Genomic DNA, 18,525 nt, shown 5'->3' with positions numbered 1-18,525 from the left:
GGCGGGTACGGTCGGACGCGGACACAGACATTTTCAAAAAGGATTTTTACATTTATATAATAGTTATTTTTCATACCTAACGCTGTTTTTACAGCAGTCTTCGCCTCTAGACCCAGGCGTCGATCTTTTCATAGCGCTTATCCATTTATAAGCGCACGTGCGAAGGATAGACTAGCACTCTAAAGACCATTATAGTGTTGTATACGTGCTCTAGAAATCTAATTCAGAGTCACAGAGATTAATCTAGCATGTCCCAACTTAATCTCGTAGGTCAGGTCCTTGAAATCCTCAACACTCGGTATAAGCGCCTGCGCCTTATACTAAAAGGCGTAAGATTGTGGATTTGGACTGCTAAGCTAAGTTGCATGGGGCATACAAGCTAATCTTTACAACTATAAAACTCTGTATTAGACTTTAGAACATGTGTACAACACCATTATGGTCTTTGGCATGCTGTGCCTTCGCACGTGCGCTTATAAATGGATAAGCGCTATGAAAGGATCGATGCCTGGGTCTCGAAGCGAAGACTGCTGTAAAAACAGCATTAGGTATGAAAAATAACTGGTACATAAATGTAAAAGTGCTTTTTGAAAATGTCCGCGTCCGTGTCCGGCTGTATCCGCCTTTTCCAACTACCCACATTTTACTACTGAAGTGTATGTGACTGATACAGTAGGCTGGCACAACATAGTAAACTGTTAACCTCAGAGGTAAACTTGGGCATGCCTTTGTGGTCAGTACAAGCCAACAACACATAACTTAATTACATGTCAATACCATCATGTCTGGCCTCCCTCCTAGCCCAATCCTAACACTATAAACTTTGAAAGGACAGTATTTCCGGACAAATTCAATTATAGGCTGACACCTGGTGTAATTGACCGGAAATTGTCCGGTGACCGACCGTTATTTCGCACACTGCTATCACTCACACCCCACCACCAAGAGGACATATGCCTATCAGCGTTTGGCTCTACACACCCACTCAACAAGAGGATGAAGGTTGCTTGTGTCAACATTAAGAGTAGAACAGGTGAACTGGTACCTATCTCAGCACTCATCGTACCAACAATTGCCACACCATTACGAAACGCAGTAAAGTTGAACACAACTCAGTTACCGTACCTCAGTGGCCTACCTCTAGCCCACCCCATCACACAAGATGACAGCTTCAAGATCTCCCTTCTAATTGGCACTGATTACTACTGGGATCTTGTAGAAGATCATATCAGGAGAAATGGACCCACAGCCATGAGCTCTAAGCTTGGATACTTCCTCTCTGGTCCCCTCCCCACTGAACATTCTCTTATCACCCACACCAATGCCTTTCATGTGGCTGCTCATCACAGTACGAACTGTGATTTCAAACAGTTTTGGGAATTGGAATCCACTGGGACCACCTCGACACTTGACACCAACACTGACAAGACCTTCCTTATAGAATGTTCTAACACTTATGTCAGTCGCCAATCAGATGGCTCCTACTGTGCTAAGTTGCCGTGGAAACCACACCATCCCCACTGCCAACCAACCATGACATCTATAAGAAGAGGGCGCGGTCCCCTTGCACAGACACCAGAATTGCTTCAGGCATACAACAACATCATCATGGACCAACTGAAGAGGGGATTCATTGAGAAGGTTCCTACCATCACTGACAATCCAAACACTACACATTACATCCTTCATCATTGCATCAAGAAGAATTCCATCACCACGCCAATACAGATTGTTTATGATTGCAGCTGTCAGCAGTCCTGTCATCACCCATCTCTCAATGATTGTTTGCTTACTAGACCACACTTTCTCAATGATCTGTACTCCATTCTCCTTCGCTTCAGAAGCGACAACTATGCCACATCGACGGACATAGAAAAGGCTTTCCTACATGCCACCCTCCATGAGACTGACAGGGACTATACTTGGTTTTTCTGGCTGAAGGATGTTGTAGACCCAAAGGGACAATTTGAGGTCTATCGATTCAAGAGAGTGTTGTTTGGTGCGGTAAGTTCACTGTATGCCACACTTTACTACCATTTGCAACAAAATAACACACCTGTATCATGTGACATACTAGACAATCTGTATGTAGACAATGCCCTTTCTGGTTCCTCAGAAACTGAAATCATCCACTACTATAACAGTGCCAGGATGCTCCTGTCTGATGCTTGTTTCAACCTGAGGGCTTGGGTCACAAACAGCCCACAACTCAGAGCTATCACCCAACAGGAGAGGACATCTGACACTGCCACACCCAGTAACACTCTGGCTATTTTCTGGGATCCAGTTTCTGACCACCTGAACCTTGCCTCCAAGGGCCCATCTACAACTGGCACCTTGCTCACCACTAAGAGAGAACTGTTACAAGAGTCATCCAAGGTATTTGATCCCCTTGGAATAGCAACCCCAGTCACTATCCAAGCCAAACTCCTTATACAGAAGATCTGGATGAAACAGATTGAACGAGACAGTCCCTTGGACCAGATTTAGCTAAGGAGTGGCAACAGACAGCCAGTGACCTTTGCCAGCTACACCGGTTTCCGTCCACAGGAAATATTTTACAGACTTTGACACATCCTGTGTGACATTGCACACCTTCTCGGATGCTAGTATCAAGGCTTATGGGGCCATAGTTTATCTCAGTTCCCGATCTCAAACAGCCTTTGCATGGCCAAGTCTCGTGTAGCACCATTGAAAACTCAAACCTTACTATGGCTGGAGTTAATGGCAGCTCTAGTTGCAGCAAGACTGACTAAGTTTGTGATGGATTCTCTGAAGTTGACCCAAATACATATGCCTGTTTACATACACCAACACCAGGGCAATACACCTTGAGATAGTCACTGACCTCTCAACAGAGACATTTCTCTTAGTCTTCCGATGCTTTGCCAGTAGCAGATCATGTCCCCACATCATGATGTCGGACAATGCTTCAACATTCACATTGGCAGCACAGGAACTCACTAGACTTCTTCAATCTGAGACCCTGGAATTCCCTTGAGTCTTCGACAATCCTGACGTGGATCACTACCGTTTCCTTCATACATCTGCACAGGGGATGCCCCCAGACCCCTAGCACATGCTTGCGCTTGGCGACCAGTGTTGGGCAAGCTACTTTTTAAATGTAACTAGTTACATATTACTTGCAACTGAACTATTTAGTTACAGTTACATATTACTCATAAAATAAAGTAACTATAATAATATTACATATTATATTACTTTATGTCCACAGCCTTAAGCTGTCACGTGTGAAACTACCACCTTATCACGTGACATGATTGCGATGTTTGACAATGTGTAAATCTTGGTTATAAGTAAGAAGCTGGTGAATAAGCTTCATTCAGTAGGCTTTGTTACTTCGTTGTGGCTAGGCATTACTCAGAGGATAACTAACGAGATTAGTAACTTTGTTACTTGTAGTAATAATATTACGTAATATTAGACTCGTTACAGTAACCATATTACTTAGGTAACGAGTTACATTTGTAAGCGAAGTAACTTGAGTTATTTACCTGTTTTTATAGCATATTTCGTTATATTACTTAGGTACCACAAAAGTAATAATATTACATAACGCGTTAGTAACGCGTTGTGGCTAGGCGTTATTCCAGTTTACTGACCCATGTCCGTGTATATGTCCAACTTCTAAACTGGAAACCCCTTTTATAAACTCCTAGATCTGCCACTGAAGTGAATTCTACTACAATTAATTTATGATCTAATCCAAAACAGCCAAGCTGTAAAAAAAGAGTGCGGCCCTGAGAAAGGCTATGGTGAAAAAAGATGTGAAATCCAATGTGGCGGCCAAGAAATGGCTGTGATGGTAGGTTAATGGTAAAAATTTTAATAACGACAATTCAGGTGAATTTTGTGCCAAGACCAAGCGGCACCAAATTCACCTGAATTGTTGTTATTAAAATTTTTACCATTAACCTATCATCACAGCCATTTCTTGGCCGCCACATTGGATTTCACATCTTTTTTCACCATAGCCTTTCTCAGGGCCGCACTCTTTTTTTACAGCTTGGCTGTTTTGGATTAGATTTCACTTCTTTTTGTATTTGTATACCCCAAAGCCGGCCTATGGCCGGCTTTAGGGATTTTAACCTGTCATTTTTTCTTTACTACAGGAAGAAGAAAAGATGAAGCAGGATGATTTCTTTGTAGCTGACCTCTCTGCAAGGTGATCCTTCTAGCTGATCTCTCTACCGGATGACTTGTTTGTAGCTGAATTCTCTACAGGGTGATTTGTTTGTAGCTGAACTCTCTACAAGGTAATTTCTTCTAGCTGATCTTTCTACAGGGTAATTTGTTTGTAGCTGAATTCTCTACAGGGTGATTTGTTTGCAGCTAAACTGCTGAACTCTCTACAATGTAACTTCTTCTAGCTGAACTCTCTACAGGTGGCTTGTTTCTAGCTGATCTCTCTACAGGGTGACTTGTTTCTAGCTGAACTCTCTACAGGGTGATTTGTTTGTAGCTGAACTCTCTACAAGGTAACTTCTTCTAGCTGATCTTTCTACAGGGTGATTTGTTTGTAGCTGAATTCTGTACAGGGCAATTTGTTTGCAGCTGAACTCTATACATGGTAGTTTCTTTAATATGTAGCTGAACTCTCTACAATGTAACTTCTTCTAGCTGAACTCTCTACAGGTGGCTTGTTTCTAGCTGATCTCTCTACAGGGTGACTTGTTTCTAGCTGAACTCTCTACAGGGTGATTTGTTTGTAGCTGAACTCTCTACAAGGTAACTTCTTCTAGCTGATCTTTCTACAGGGTGATTTGTTTGTAGCTGAATTCTGTACAGGGCAATTTGTTTGCAGCTGAACTCTATACATGGTAGTTTCTTTAATATGTAGCTGAACTCTCTACAATGTAACTTCTTCTAGCTGAACTCTCTACAATGTAACTTCTTCTAGCCGAACTCTCTACATGGTGACTTGTTTCTAGCTGAACTCTCTACAGGGTGATTTGTTTCTAGCTGAACTCTCTACAAGGTAACTTCTTCTAGCTGAATTCTGTACAAGGCAATTTGTTTGCAGTTGAACTCTGTACATGGTAGTTTCTTTGTAGCTGAACTCTCTACAATGTAACTTCTTCTAGCTGAACTCTCTACAGGGTGACTTGTTTCTAGCTGATCTCTCTACAGTGTAACTTGTTTCTAGCTGAACTCTCTACAGGGTGATTTGTTTGTAGCTGAATTCTCTACAAGGTAACTTCTTCTAGCTGATCTTTCTACAGGGTGATTTGTTTGTAGCTGAATTCTCTACAGGACAATTTGTTTGCAGCTGAACTCTCTACATGGTAGTTTCTTTGTAGCTGAACTCTCTACAATGTAACTTCTTCTAGCTGAACTCTCTACGGGTGACTTGTTTCTAGCTGATCTGACTACAGGGTGACTTGTTTGTAGCTGAATTCCCTACAGAATAATTTGCAATGTAATATAACTGAGTAAATTATACATGCAACTGAATGCTTTATTAGGGTGACTGTTCTATTAGAGTATCTCGATCTCGCATTTGCTGCACGTAGTTGCCTTTCGAATCATAACTCAGTGATTTGTAATCCGATTCTTCTGTACTACTGCAAGAACTTTCTATGATGATTATTCCAGCTACATACAGATTTTCAGCTCGTTGCTCTAAGCGGTGTGTCTGGTAGACACGAAAATTAATAATTTTTTATTTATAAAAATCGATCGCATAATTTTGACACAGGTTGGGTTTTGTGTCATATCTCCATGGTCTTTATCTTGATTCCTTTCAAACCACAAAAAGGCACTTCTACGATGGTTGCTCCATCTACATATCAATTTTCAACTGATTCCTCCAAGGGGTTTACCCTGTAGGCGTGACAGACCTTCGACCTTATTTTACGCAAATAATCGGTCATAACTCCGTGAATGTTCATCGGATTCCTACCAAAGTTGGTACGGAGATCCGTCTTAATGAGCCCTTTAAGTGTGCCAAATTTCAGCCCAATCCAAGCACGCATTCGTGTTTTATGGCGAATTTTGCGAAGTGTGCGAAATGAATAAGATGAAGAAGAAAAAAAAACGAAGAAATTAAAATGAAATTTTGTTCGCTCGTATCTCGGAAATGTCTGGAGCGATTTTCTTCAAATTTGGTACGTAGACTCCCCTAACTGGGCGGCACGTCTGTAGCAAATTTTGTTCCAATCGGATAAGGGATCACAGAGCTACATTGGTGTGAAAATTGCGTTTTCTTTCTTCCTGTTAATATACTCACGGTGTGGCGCGCCGGCTTCTTGGGCCGCACGACACACTATCGTGTGTCTTGATATCAAATTAAAGTACGAGAAAAACCCAAAACATATGTACATTTTTGAGCGAATTTCTTAGAGATCGATTACCTGGATATGCGAAAAAACCTGATAACTGGAATAACTGACCGGTTAATAGGTTTACCAAGTAAGGTTTAACAGCACTATCCATAGGGCTGTGGAGATATTTTGTACCAGCCATCAGTCAAAATTTTGATTGCCTATGGTCAATATGGTGTTGTTGATAGGATCTATAGAAATAGGTGTCCTTTAATTGACGAAGACATACAAGCATCATGGTGAAATCATTGACATGCATGGATTCGTGGCTTACTACACAAAATTGTTGCAGCAATCCTTTCAGAAACTTAACTTGACCCACTCACCGCCAAATACTGCTTCTAAACTGCTGTAACTTACACACCATACCATATAATCCCATAAAAACTATATATTATTTTACTCGCTATAGAACAAGGAATTCGATTATCAAGTTGGTGTTTACACAAGAGCAACCACAAAGCCATTATATAACTTTAAAGTGCAAAATTGACCTAAGCAAAACCAAATGTGAAATTTCACAACTTTACAGGCTAGCACTGTTTATAATAATACAACAAACATCGCTAATCTGTTTATAGTTGAAGCGATTATCTTTAAGTGTGGTTTTCCAGCATTTGAGCAAGTATGCATGCGCATACAGACATGAGGTCACTGTTTCAAGGCATACAAAAGTAGCAACACGCCACTCCAACCTATATAATCCTTTTCCATACTGTTTATCTTTATTAGTAGTGCTATTATCACTTCAAAGAATCATCTGTAATGCTTGTTATCAACATTCTGAAAGTATGGGATTGCATATTCTAACTGCACGATAGTGCATGAGAGACTGGTTATCCCTGTTCCCGTTCACTTAAGGGTGTGTCCATTACAGGATAAGCACAGGGGATATTAAAATGCTTGACTGATGTTACTGAGCATTTAGAATATGATGCTAGGGCATTATAAATCAAAAACACCATATGGCGGTTGTGACGGTGAGAGGGTTAATTAAGCACGCATTTTTGACCTTGCCGATGATCCAGTGACCCTGGTAGCTAGCCAAGCGCATAAAGATGGTAACATAGCTAGCCATGTAAATTTTGAAGTGGAATGCTAATTTGGAATCTGGAGTCTCAGTTTGGAAATTCGGAATATTTGTAAAACAAGTTGATGTGCTACTTCTAAAAGCCAGGCACCATGCAGGGAACACATCTGAAACTACATACTATATGTTATTATTTTAGGCTTTTTATTTTGTAATTTTGAATTTCAGTATATATATTAGTTTACCTGCAGACACTATTAAAAGACATATTAAAAACCTCTTCTGGAATCATTTTATTGCACACTTCAGTTCTGATGACCCACATAAATTCCATTACCTTTGTCCTTGTGGCATTTGTATCAATAGTCAACCTGTCATGAACTTTTATCACCTGTAGCTATATTAGTAACTTATAATCAATAGGTTTACTTACTGTAATTCTTACATAAATAGAATTATTATAATTCTTTTTGTTTTTGGGCACGGGCACAGGATGCCAGTGAGCCATCAGTGCATTATCAAATCAATAATACATGCACACCTCTGTACATTTTGGCACTGAAAAGCCTTAATAAAAATATATATTTCAAAATTCTTAAATTACGTTGCTATGCACTGCTAGGAAGTGCTTGTCATATAAACTGTTTTAAACAACACGTTACACATAGAATATATTTGTGACTGGATTTAGCAAAATCAACCATATGGGCGCAAGAGCCAAAAATGAGATAACACCAACATGAAGTTGCTGCACTATCAGGCTAACAATCTCCATATCAAACTTGCCTTCAACTTGTCGGGTCTGCATTCGGTAAACTGTTTTCTGGCGGCCTGTATAACGTTGCCAGATGTCTGTACAGGTCTGTGAACAACAAGGAAGTGCTTAGGGGGGTTCATACACACTCTGGACAGATGAGCAGGGAGCTGATTGTGTGATGTAAGTCAGTTTTGTGAGATTACAGTCTATTTCCTGCACTTCCCACCCTCTGCCTCTTTTTGAGGACTCATGATACAGCAACACTGGTGAAAAAATCTAAGATGGAGGGAAACTCTACAAGGATTACCTTGGCCACCAGGTGCTCTTAAAGGTTGTGAATTGCTCCATCTTTGGTGAAAAATCCATACGTGTAGCTTCCAAGGCTGGTGAGTAACAAAGCTTCAAGTTATTAAAATACATTTTTCTCTGAATCAACAATGCACCCATAAGGGTGATTTTCCAAAATCCAGTCACATTTTATAGTGTTTTTATTCACTTAACAAAGCCTCAAGGCTATAAGAGATATGCTTTTCCTGATCACACGCCTGGTTATACAGGCTTTCAGTAGACTTCATCTAGGTCCCTAGTCGCATTAGTCTCGCCAGCCAGCCTATATTTTTCTTGTCATTTGGTCAGGAAAAAAGACAGTCTGGTAACATAGCCAATAGCTAGTCACACAGTAGTCCAAACTTTTTGACGGACCAGTAATCGAGTTGGTTGCCTCAAAGCTAACAAGCTCAACCTCAAATCTTACTGAGCTCTAAGAAGAAAAAGCAATCACATGAATACACTATTTATCATAACTGAGGTGCAATAATGATATTCATGATCCATTAACAGAGGTTGTAGCTGATGACATGTTACCAACTGTCACAAAAGAAGAAATAGAGTAGATGTGGGACAGGGAGTAATAAGAGTCACATAGCGTAAACAAGTTTAGTGGGTTAAATTTCACAGATTTAGGAGTAAAGAGATAAAACATATTCAGGTTCATCATAGATAGTCAACCACAAATCCAATTAGGGGATAATATATCACATTGGAAGATTATCAACGATTGTCTTCACCATGCAATAAAGAGTACGAAGATATGAAGTGTATGTACAAGTCAACTAATCTGTTTTAACTGTCTACAGCGTCCCTGCTACTCTTTCAATACAATAATCAAATAAGAAATAGCCAACTAACAAGCACAACGTCTCATAATACCGCCATGTCTCATAATACACACACACCTGCAGCATTCCAGAAAAATGATCATACTACAAGTGCAAGGGGTAATTACTACCAATAGTCTTGAAGAACCATCTGCAACCGGGATCAAACCAAATCAAGCGATCAAGAGGCAAATTAGTACTGAATCAAGTGAACAAGACGTCTTAGAAAGTAATGATTAAGCTAGCTCGCAAACAAAACGAGAATTTACAAAAATATGTGAAGCAATCAAGGATGTTTTTAAGACAAAATCAAGTGATCAAGGTATATTTTTGTCAATCAAAAACCTTGATCCCAGTTTCAGATAGTTCTACAAGACTATTGATAGTGACCACCCCTTGAAGTGACCACCGCAAGGTAGGAGGAAATTTTTTGGATAGTGTAGTTCATGGGTACACCTTTCCCTATTAGTAGTGTGAAATTCCAGGGTTACAGTTTTAGGTGATAGCAATGCTTTGAAGTTAAGTGTCCCATAACTTAGCACCACCACTTGATACTCTACAGGCTGGCTGGGATAGACTATAATCATATGACTCTTCAGTGATTCCGAGCGCACGTTCCAAACAATATGTTTGTACCCGAGTACAGGACAGGGTATATATTATCAAACTTTAACAGAAAGATACAACTATATAATTGAATACTTACGTGATGAGAAACATGAAATGAATTTCGAAGTATTAATAAAACAAACTGGCGGTCACTGCCGGCTCAGGCAAGATTACGGACCCCTCTAGACCTCTGCAGAGTCAACACACAGATCCTGGATAATACCACTACTGTACTAGTGTACGTCCTCTTCCTCCCAATGCAGACTACTCACGTGATCTGCTGATGGTTTCAGCCTTAGCCATTCAGCGTTATAGAGGGGGAGAGACGTCTTAGTTTGTTAAGGCAATATACAACATAAGTACAGGGACTAGACTCAGGGGTACCATGTACTGGGTGGACAGTACCAGAGATGCCAACCTCTTAACAATTTAGAAGTGAGACCTGAACACTACCAGCAAATGTGGACTAGACTCAAGTGCAGCTCCAGGATTATATACAGTGTTGGGCAAGTTACTTTTTAAAGTAACTAGTTATATATTACTTGCAACTGAACCATTTAGCTACAGTTACATATTACCCTTAAAATAAAGTAACTATAATAATATTACATATTACATTACTTTGTGTCCACAGCCTTAAGCTGTCACTTGTGAAACTACCACCTTATCATGTGACATGATTGCGTTGTTGGACAATGTGCAAATCTTGGTTACAAGTAAGAAGCTGGTGAATAAGCTTCATTCAGTAGGCTTCATTACTTTGTTGTGGCTAGGCGTTACTCAGTGAATTACTAACTAGACTAGTAACTTCATTACTTGTAGTAATAATATTACGTAATATATTAGATTCATTAGGTAACGCGTTACATTTGTAAGTAAAGTAACTTGAGTTATATTACCTGTTTTTATAGCGTATTTTGTTATGTACCACTCTGCGTGGGCAGTTCAAAGGCACCGCCAGTGCCATAATTTGTATATTGCACTGCTGCAGACCGCAGCGAGTGCATTATAACTTATAACGCACTGGTTGCGGTTTTGTAGACCACAACGAGTGCATTATAAGTTATAATGCACCGACCGCAGTGCAATATACAGATATTGCACTGGCTGCGGTTTTGTGCAGCATAGCACAAGTGCCGGTGGCGAAGACCACTACGACACCTCACCTAATAGGTGGAAAGACACTTCACAGATCACTCGAATTCTTTTATAGCCCTACATGTAAAGGTCGATTGTGGGCCATAACGTCACCAATACGTATAATGTTTACAAGCAGCCAATGGCGATCGAAAAAGCCAACGCGGGTGGCCACAACTCTAGTCTACATATATATAAACGTACTTATACACCTTACTAGTCTGGTACCATCTTAGCCCAGATTAAACTGTAGTCCACTTCGACAATGACTCAATAAAACAAATATATTCTAAATAATACTAACCTTTACGTTCGATTGTGGGAACCAGTTTTGTCATGCCACCAGATTCGAGTTTAGCCAGTGTGAATAGTAAGAATTAGACTAGTATCGTTTAGTAGTTAGGTTTTGTTTACTTAAACCGTCTATTTAGCTGCTTTTTTTTCGCTTGAGAGAATCACTATGGTGATTAGTCTGGTGCTTAGTCTATATGGCACACTGGCATGCTGAGCACTACATGATGAGAGTCGAACAGCGAATGCAGGTTAGTGATATAAACAGAGTACCCATAGCGTACTATAGCTTTCAATATCTCAGGTGGCTGCAGTACTGCAGGGGGAACGTCATCGCAACGTCCGGCTTGGTTACCCACAATCGAAGTTAGAAACCTGGCCTTTATAAGTGTTACAGCTGTCTTGTGAAACTCTCCCCACCTATTAGGTGAGTGGTACATAACAGTTATACAACGTGCACTCGTGCTCTGCCTGTATAAACCCACTTGCCTTCGGGCATGACGGCCCTCAGGCTCGTGCGTTTATATCAGGCAGAGCACTCGTGGCCGTTGTATAACTATATAATATTACTTATTTACCACAAAAGTAATATTACGTAATGCATTACATAAGTAACGCGTTACTCCCAACACTGTGTAAATGACATGCCCCTGTAAGTGTCACATGGTTGTTTGCTTCAGTTTGCTGATGGCACCTCAGTGCTTGATTTGTTCTGGTGACTCTGCTGGTGCTGCTGCTCAGATGCTTCAAGATGATTTATGTGATTTGTCACAATGGATTACCACCAGTAAAATGAAGCTTATAACCTTAAAAAATCTAGTATAATGTGGTTCAGGATTAAGCCACCTTCTTTTCCCCAACCTCTGATTTTACATGATGATACTCCTCTATCATTCGTTGATAAGCAGAAATAATTTCCTTTGTTGGGAGTAACTTTTGACAGCTGTCTGAATTGGTCCTCACATGTTTCAAAGATTTGTGGAAAAATTTCATATTATCTGATGTTAATCGATTCACATGTTAAGTATTTGCCTTACCACCATAGTGAAGATGTTGATAGAATCTTGGCAGGGGCATATTTAGGGGGGTTACCTGGGGTTCTGGAAACCCCTTTGAAAATTTGAACTTGTAGACTTCACCAGTGCAGTAGGAGCACCAAACCATCATAGTGTGACTGCACAAAGATACATAAAAATGGGAATAGAACAGAGCAGTGTAACTACAGTGTATTAGGAAACCTACTCAAAAAGGGATTAAGGGAGAACAAGATGTATCTACAAGGAAAAAAACATTAATTCAAATTGAGATACTCTAATAGAGCAGTCAGGCGTATTCTAAAAGAGGAATACATTAATAATGGATTGCAATTTATAGCTAGCTTGAAACTTTCAGCACCTAAATCAAAATTGTTGAGTTTGAATTAGGATTTTGGATCACTACAGTACTCCTGACTTAACCAATAAACCATGGACTTAAAGGGAACCAGCAAACTAAATTTAACTAAGCATAATAAATAGCATTATTCATAGAGCATAAACTATAGTAAATTTTGAAGCACTTTAATGTGCAAAATTCGTCAGTGGCTGTGCCCCCAGACCCCTGCATTAATTCACTACCAAATCTGAGAACCATCTTGGAAAAATTCTATATACGCCCCTGCTTGGTTTCTTCACGATACACTTATGCATCACCTGTGTGGAGACCTGACAATTACAAGGACTCTATGTCTCATTTGCAGTGTATGCAAAATAGAGCTGTGTGTCTAACTTGTGGTTTTTATGGAAGTATGGCCATGTATCACAGTGTAGAGCATACCTTGGGTGGCTTTCCATACTCAAGTTTATACAGTGCCGAACTATTCTCACCATGTTTGGTCAATATCTTGATGAGAGTATTTTGTTGCAGCCACCAATACACTTTGGTCATAAACATTCATACAGAACTAGGTGCTCACCATGTCATTTTTCATTACAAGCTTAAGAAGAACTTTAGTTTCAACACCAAGCTACAATGTAGTGGAGTTCTTTGCCATCTAGTTTATTTGATGATAATTAGTAATTTTCATGATGGTCTACTCCAGCACTGACTTGTCTTGAAAATAAAGTTCTTATATAGTTAGTATATGTGTGTTTCCTGTATTTTTGTATGTATGGTGTTGCTATGTGTGTAAGTGTTGTGTCTTTTATGTATTCCAGTATGGAAGATCGGCTCTGTCAAGTATTGTGAGTTTAAATAAGTAAATAAATAATCAGTCAATTAAGTTATACATCTTATGGTTCAAGGCAAATGTATATACAGGAAATAAATAAGAGGCTTAGACGCATTTATATAATAGCTATAGGTTTGTGTTTATTATAGGATTTCTCCTTTTTGGAGTGGGGATGTATCAGGAATCAACACACACGGTAGTGTGTCGTGCGGCCCAAGAAGCCAGCGCGCAACACCCGTGAGTATATTGACAGGAAGAAAGAAAACGAAATTTTCGCACCTCCGTAGCTCTGTGCTGCCTTAATGAAAGAAGACGATTTTTGCTGTGGACCCTCCCTCCATCTTCAGTACTCCACATTCCAAATTTGAGCGAAATCGCTTCAGGCGTTCCCGAGATATGCGACTTCAAAAATTGGCTTAGTTTCTTCATTTTTTTTCTTATTATTTTTCTTCCTCTTTTCGCACACATACAAAAACTGCTATAAATGCGAACGCCTTATCTGATTGCCTTGAAATGTGGCACACAGAAGGGGGGTATAAGGGCGCATCTCTGTACCAACTTTGGCTGGAATAATCTACCATAAACAGGCAAAGATGTATGAGCGATTATTCAAGAAAAATAACACCAATATGTTGTCACGCCTACAGGGTAAACCGCGTATGGGAAGAAGCTGAAAATCGGTGGGTGAATAGGTTAACTATTGAACCTAAAACCTTTTGTGGTTTGAAAGAAATCGAGCTAAAAACCAGGAAGATACAACGAAAAAAACAACAGTGTGTAACAATTACGCAACCGAGATTAGCTAATAAAAACGACTACTTGCCACGCCTACCAGATAAACCGCTTGGGGTAATGCTTTGAAATTCGCTGTACAGATGGAGTAATCATCTTAGAAAGGCTCTTCAATGGTGTAGAAGAATCAGACTTAAAGCCACGGAGGTATAACACGAAATCCAACTTGGTGTAGCAAGTGCGAGATCGAGATACTCTAATAGAACAGTCATCCTAATAGAGCAGTCATCCTAATAGAGCAGTCACCCTGAACAGAATTCAAGAGATCAGTTAGAAACAAGTAACCTGTATAGAGATCAGCTAAAAACAAATCACCCTGTAGAGAGTTCAGCTACAAACAATTAACCCTGTAGAAAGATCAGCTAGAAGAAGTTACCTTGTAGGGAGTTCAACTACGAAAAGAGATAGTTCATCTAGAAGAAATCACCTTGTAGAGTTCAGCTACAAAGAAACCACCATGTAGAGAGTTCAGCTACAAACAAATCGTTCTGTAGAGAGATCAGCTAGAAGAAGTTACCTTGTAGAGAGTTCAGCTATAAAGAAACCATCATGTAGAGAATTCAGCCGCAAACAAATCACCTGTAGAGAGTTCAGCTACAAACAAATCTCCCTGTAGAGAGATCAGCTACAAGAAGTTTCCCGTAGAGAATTCAACTACAAACAAATCACCATGTAGAAAGATCAGCTAGAAGAAATCACCTTGTAGAGAGTTCAGCTACAAAGAAACAATCATGTGAGAGTTCAGCTACAAACAAATTGCCCTGTAGAGAGATCAGCTAGAAGAAGTCACCTTGTAGAGAGTTCAGCTACAAAGAAACCACCATGTAGAGTTTTCAGCTGCAAACAAATCACCTGTAGAGAGTTCAGCTACAAAGAAACAATCATGTGAGAGTTCAGCTACAAACAACTTGCCCTGTAGAGAGTTAAGCTGGAAGAAGTCACCTTGTAGGGAGTTCAGTTACAAAGAAACCACCATGTAGAGAGTTCAGTTACAAACTAGTGACCTTGTAGAGACATCAGCTGGAAGAAGTTACCTTGTAGAGAGTTCAGCTACAAACAATTCACCCTGTTCAGAGATCAGTTAGAAGAAGTTTTCTTGTCGAGAGTTCAGTTACAAACAAATCACCCTGTAGAAAGATCAGTTAGAAGAAGTCACCTTGTAGATAGTTCAGTTACAAAGAAACCACCATGTAGAGAATTCAGCTACAAACTAGTGACCCTGTAGGTACATCAGCTAGAAGAAGTTACCTTGTAGAGAGTTCAGCTACAAAGAAACCATTCTGTAAAGAGCTCAGCTACAAACAAATCACCTATACAGAATTCAGCTACAAACAAATCACCCTGTAGAGAGTTCAGCTAGAAGAAGTTACCTTGTAGATAGTTCAGCTACAAACAATTCACCCTGTACAGAGCTCAGTTAGAAGAGGTTTCCTTGTAGAGAGTTCAGCTACAAACAATTCACCCTGTTCAGAGATCAGCTAGAAGAAGTTACCTTGTAGAGTGTTCAGTTACAAGGAAATCACCATGGAGAGTTCTGTAATAAATATATGTATTACATATATAAAATGTACATTTACTGATAAAATCAGAAATATTTAAAGTATTCAACATTTGTTCCATCTTTTTCTTCTTCCTGTGGTAAAGAAAAAAAGATTGGTTAAAAAACCTCAAAGCCGGCCTACGGGTATACAAATACAAAAAGAAGTGAAATCTAACCCAAAACAGCCAAGCTGTAAAAAAAGAGTGCGGCCCTGAGAAAGGCTATGGTGAAAAAAGATGTGAAATCCAAGGTGGCGGCCAAGAAATGGCTGTGATGGTAGGTTAATGGTAAAACTTTTAATAACAACAATTCAGGTGAATTTTGTGTCAAGACCAAGCGGCACCAAAATTCACCTGAATTGTTGTTATTAAAATTTTTACCATTAACCTACCATCACAGCCATTTCTTGGCCGCCACCTTGGATTTCACATCTTTTTTCACCATAGCCTTTTTGGGGGCCGGATGCACTCTTTTTTTACAGCTTGGCTGTTTTGGATTAGATCAAGACACACGGTAGTTTGTCGTGCGGCCCAAGAAGCCGGCGCGTAACACCCGTGAGTATATTGACAGGAAGAAAGAAAACGCAATTTTCGCACCTCCGTAGCTCTGTGCTTCCTTGATGAAACAAGACGATTTTTGCTGTGGACATGCCCCCCAACTGCAGCACTCTACATTCCAAATTTGAGCGAAATCGCGTCGCGCGTTCCCGAGATATGCGACTTCAAACATTGGCTGAGTTTCTTCGTTTTTTTCCTTCTTATTTTTCTTTTTCTTGTCGCACACTTACAAAAACTGCTATAAAACTCGAACGCGTTATCCGATTGCCTTGAAATTTGGCACACAGAAGGGGGTATAAAGGCGCATCGCGGTACCAACTTTGGCTGGAATACCATAAACAGACAAAGAGTTATGAGCGATTATGCACGATAAATAACACCAATATGTTGTCACGCCTACAGGGTAAACCGCGTATGGGAAGAAGCTGAAAATCGGTGGGTGAATAGGTTAACTATTGAACCTCAAACCTTTTGTGGTTTGAAAGAAATCGAGCTAAAAACCAGGAAGATACAGCGAAAAAATCAACAGTGTTTAACAATTACGCAATCGAGATTAGCTAATTTTTAATATTTTTATTTTTTTATTATTATTATTATTATGCTTGCCACGCCTACCAGGTAAACCGCTTGGGGTAATGCTTTCAAAATCGCTGTACAGATGGAGTTATCATCTTAGAAAGGCTCTTCAATGGTGTAGAAGAATCAGACTTAAAGCCACGGAGTTATAACACGAAATCCAACTTGGTGTAGCAAGTGCGAGATCGAGATACTCTAATAGAGCAGTCATCCTAATAGAGCAGTCACCCTGAACAGAATTCAAGAGATCAGTTAGAAATAAGTAACCTGTATAGAGATCAGCTACAAACAAATCACCCTGTAGAGAGTTCAGCTACAAACAATTCACCCTGTTAAAACATCAGTTAGAAGAAGATTTCTTGTAGAGAGTTCAGATACAAACAAATCACCCTGTTGAAAGATCAGCTAGAAGATGTCACCTTGTAGATAGTTCAGTTACAAAGAAACCACCATGTAGAGAATTCAGCTACAAACTAGTGACCCTGTAGATACATCAGCTAGAAGAAGTTACCTTGTAGAGAGTTCAGCTACAAAGAAACCATTCTGTAAAGAGCTCAGCTGCAAACAAATCACCTATACAGAATTCAGCTACAAACAAATCACCCTGTAGAGAGATCAGCTAGAAGAAGTTACCTTGTAGATAGTTCAGCTACAAACAAATCATCCTGTAGAGAGATCAGCTAGAAGAAGTTACCTTGTAGATAGTTCAGCTACAAACAATTCATCCTGTACAGAGCTCAGTTAAAAGAGGTTTCCTTGTAAAAAGTTCAGCTACAAACAAATCACCCTGTAGAGAGATAAGTAAGAAGAAGTTACCTTGTAGATCGTTCTGCTACAAACAATTCACCCTGTAAAGAGATCAGCTAGAAGAAGTTACCTTGTAGAGAGTTCAGCTACAAAGAAACCATCATGTAGAGAATTCAGCCGCAAACTAATCATGTATAGAGAGTTCAGCTACAAACAAATCTCCCTGTAGAGAGATCAGCTAGAAGAAGTTTCCTTGTAGAGAGTTCTGCTACAAACAAATCACCCTGTAGAAAGATCAGCTAGAAGAAATCACCTCGTAGAGAGTTCAGCTTCAAAGAAACAATCATGTGAGAGTTCAGGTACAAACAAATTGTCCTGTAGAGAGATCAGCTAGAAGAAGTTACCTTGTAGAGAGTTCAGCTACAAAGAAACCATCATGTAGATAGTTCAGGTACAAACAAATCACCCTGTAGAAAGATCAGCTATAGAAGAAATCACCTTGTAGAGAGTTCAGCTACAAAGAATCTATCGTGTAGAGAGTTTAACTACAAACAAATCACCCTGTAGAAAGATCAGCTATAGAAGAAATCACCTTGTAGAGAGTTCAGCTACAAAGAAACCATCATGTAGAGAGTTCAGCTACAAACAAATCGGCCTGTAGAGAGATCAGCTAGAAGAAATTACCTTGTAGAGAGTTCAGCTACAAAGAAACAATCATGTAGAGAGTTCAGCTGCAAACAAATCACCTGTAGAGAGTTCAGCTAGAAACAAGTCACCCT

The 18,525-nt window shown here is 39.8% G+C and overlaps 1 protein-coding gene across 1 annotated transcript; it reads left to right on the top strand.

The window, feature by feature from the left end:
- Positions 1–996: 996 nt before the first annotated feature.
- LOC136248497 (uncharacterized) lies at positions 997–2,490 on the top strand. Its single transcript, XM_066040273.1, has one exon. The coding sequence runs from the start codon at positions 997–999 to the stop codon at positions 2,488–2,490; it is 1,494 nt and encodes a 497-aa protein (XP_065896345.1).
- The last annotated feature ends 16,035 nt before the right edge of the window (positions 2,491–18,525 follow it).

Source organism: Dysidea avara, chromosome 3, assembly GCF_963678975.1.
Source record: "Dysidea avara chromosome 3, odDysAvar1.4, whole genome shotgun sequence".
In the NCBI taxonomy this organism is placed as follows: domain Eukaryota; kingdom Metazoa; phylum Porifera; class Demospongiae; order Dictyoceratida; family Dysideidae; genus Dysidea; species Dysidea avara.
Note: the sequence above shows the minus strand (reverse complement) of the source record. Positions and strands in the feature narration are given on the sequence as shown.

Excerpts from the sequence above, each read along its gene's own strand:
- LOC136248497 (XM_066040273.1), top strand. The coding sequence starts at position 997 with ATGAAGGTTGCTTGTGTCAACATTAAGAGTAGAACAGGTGAACTGGTA.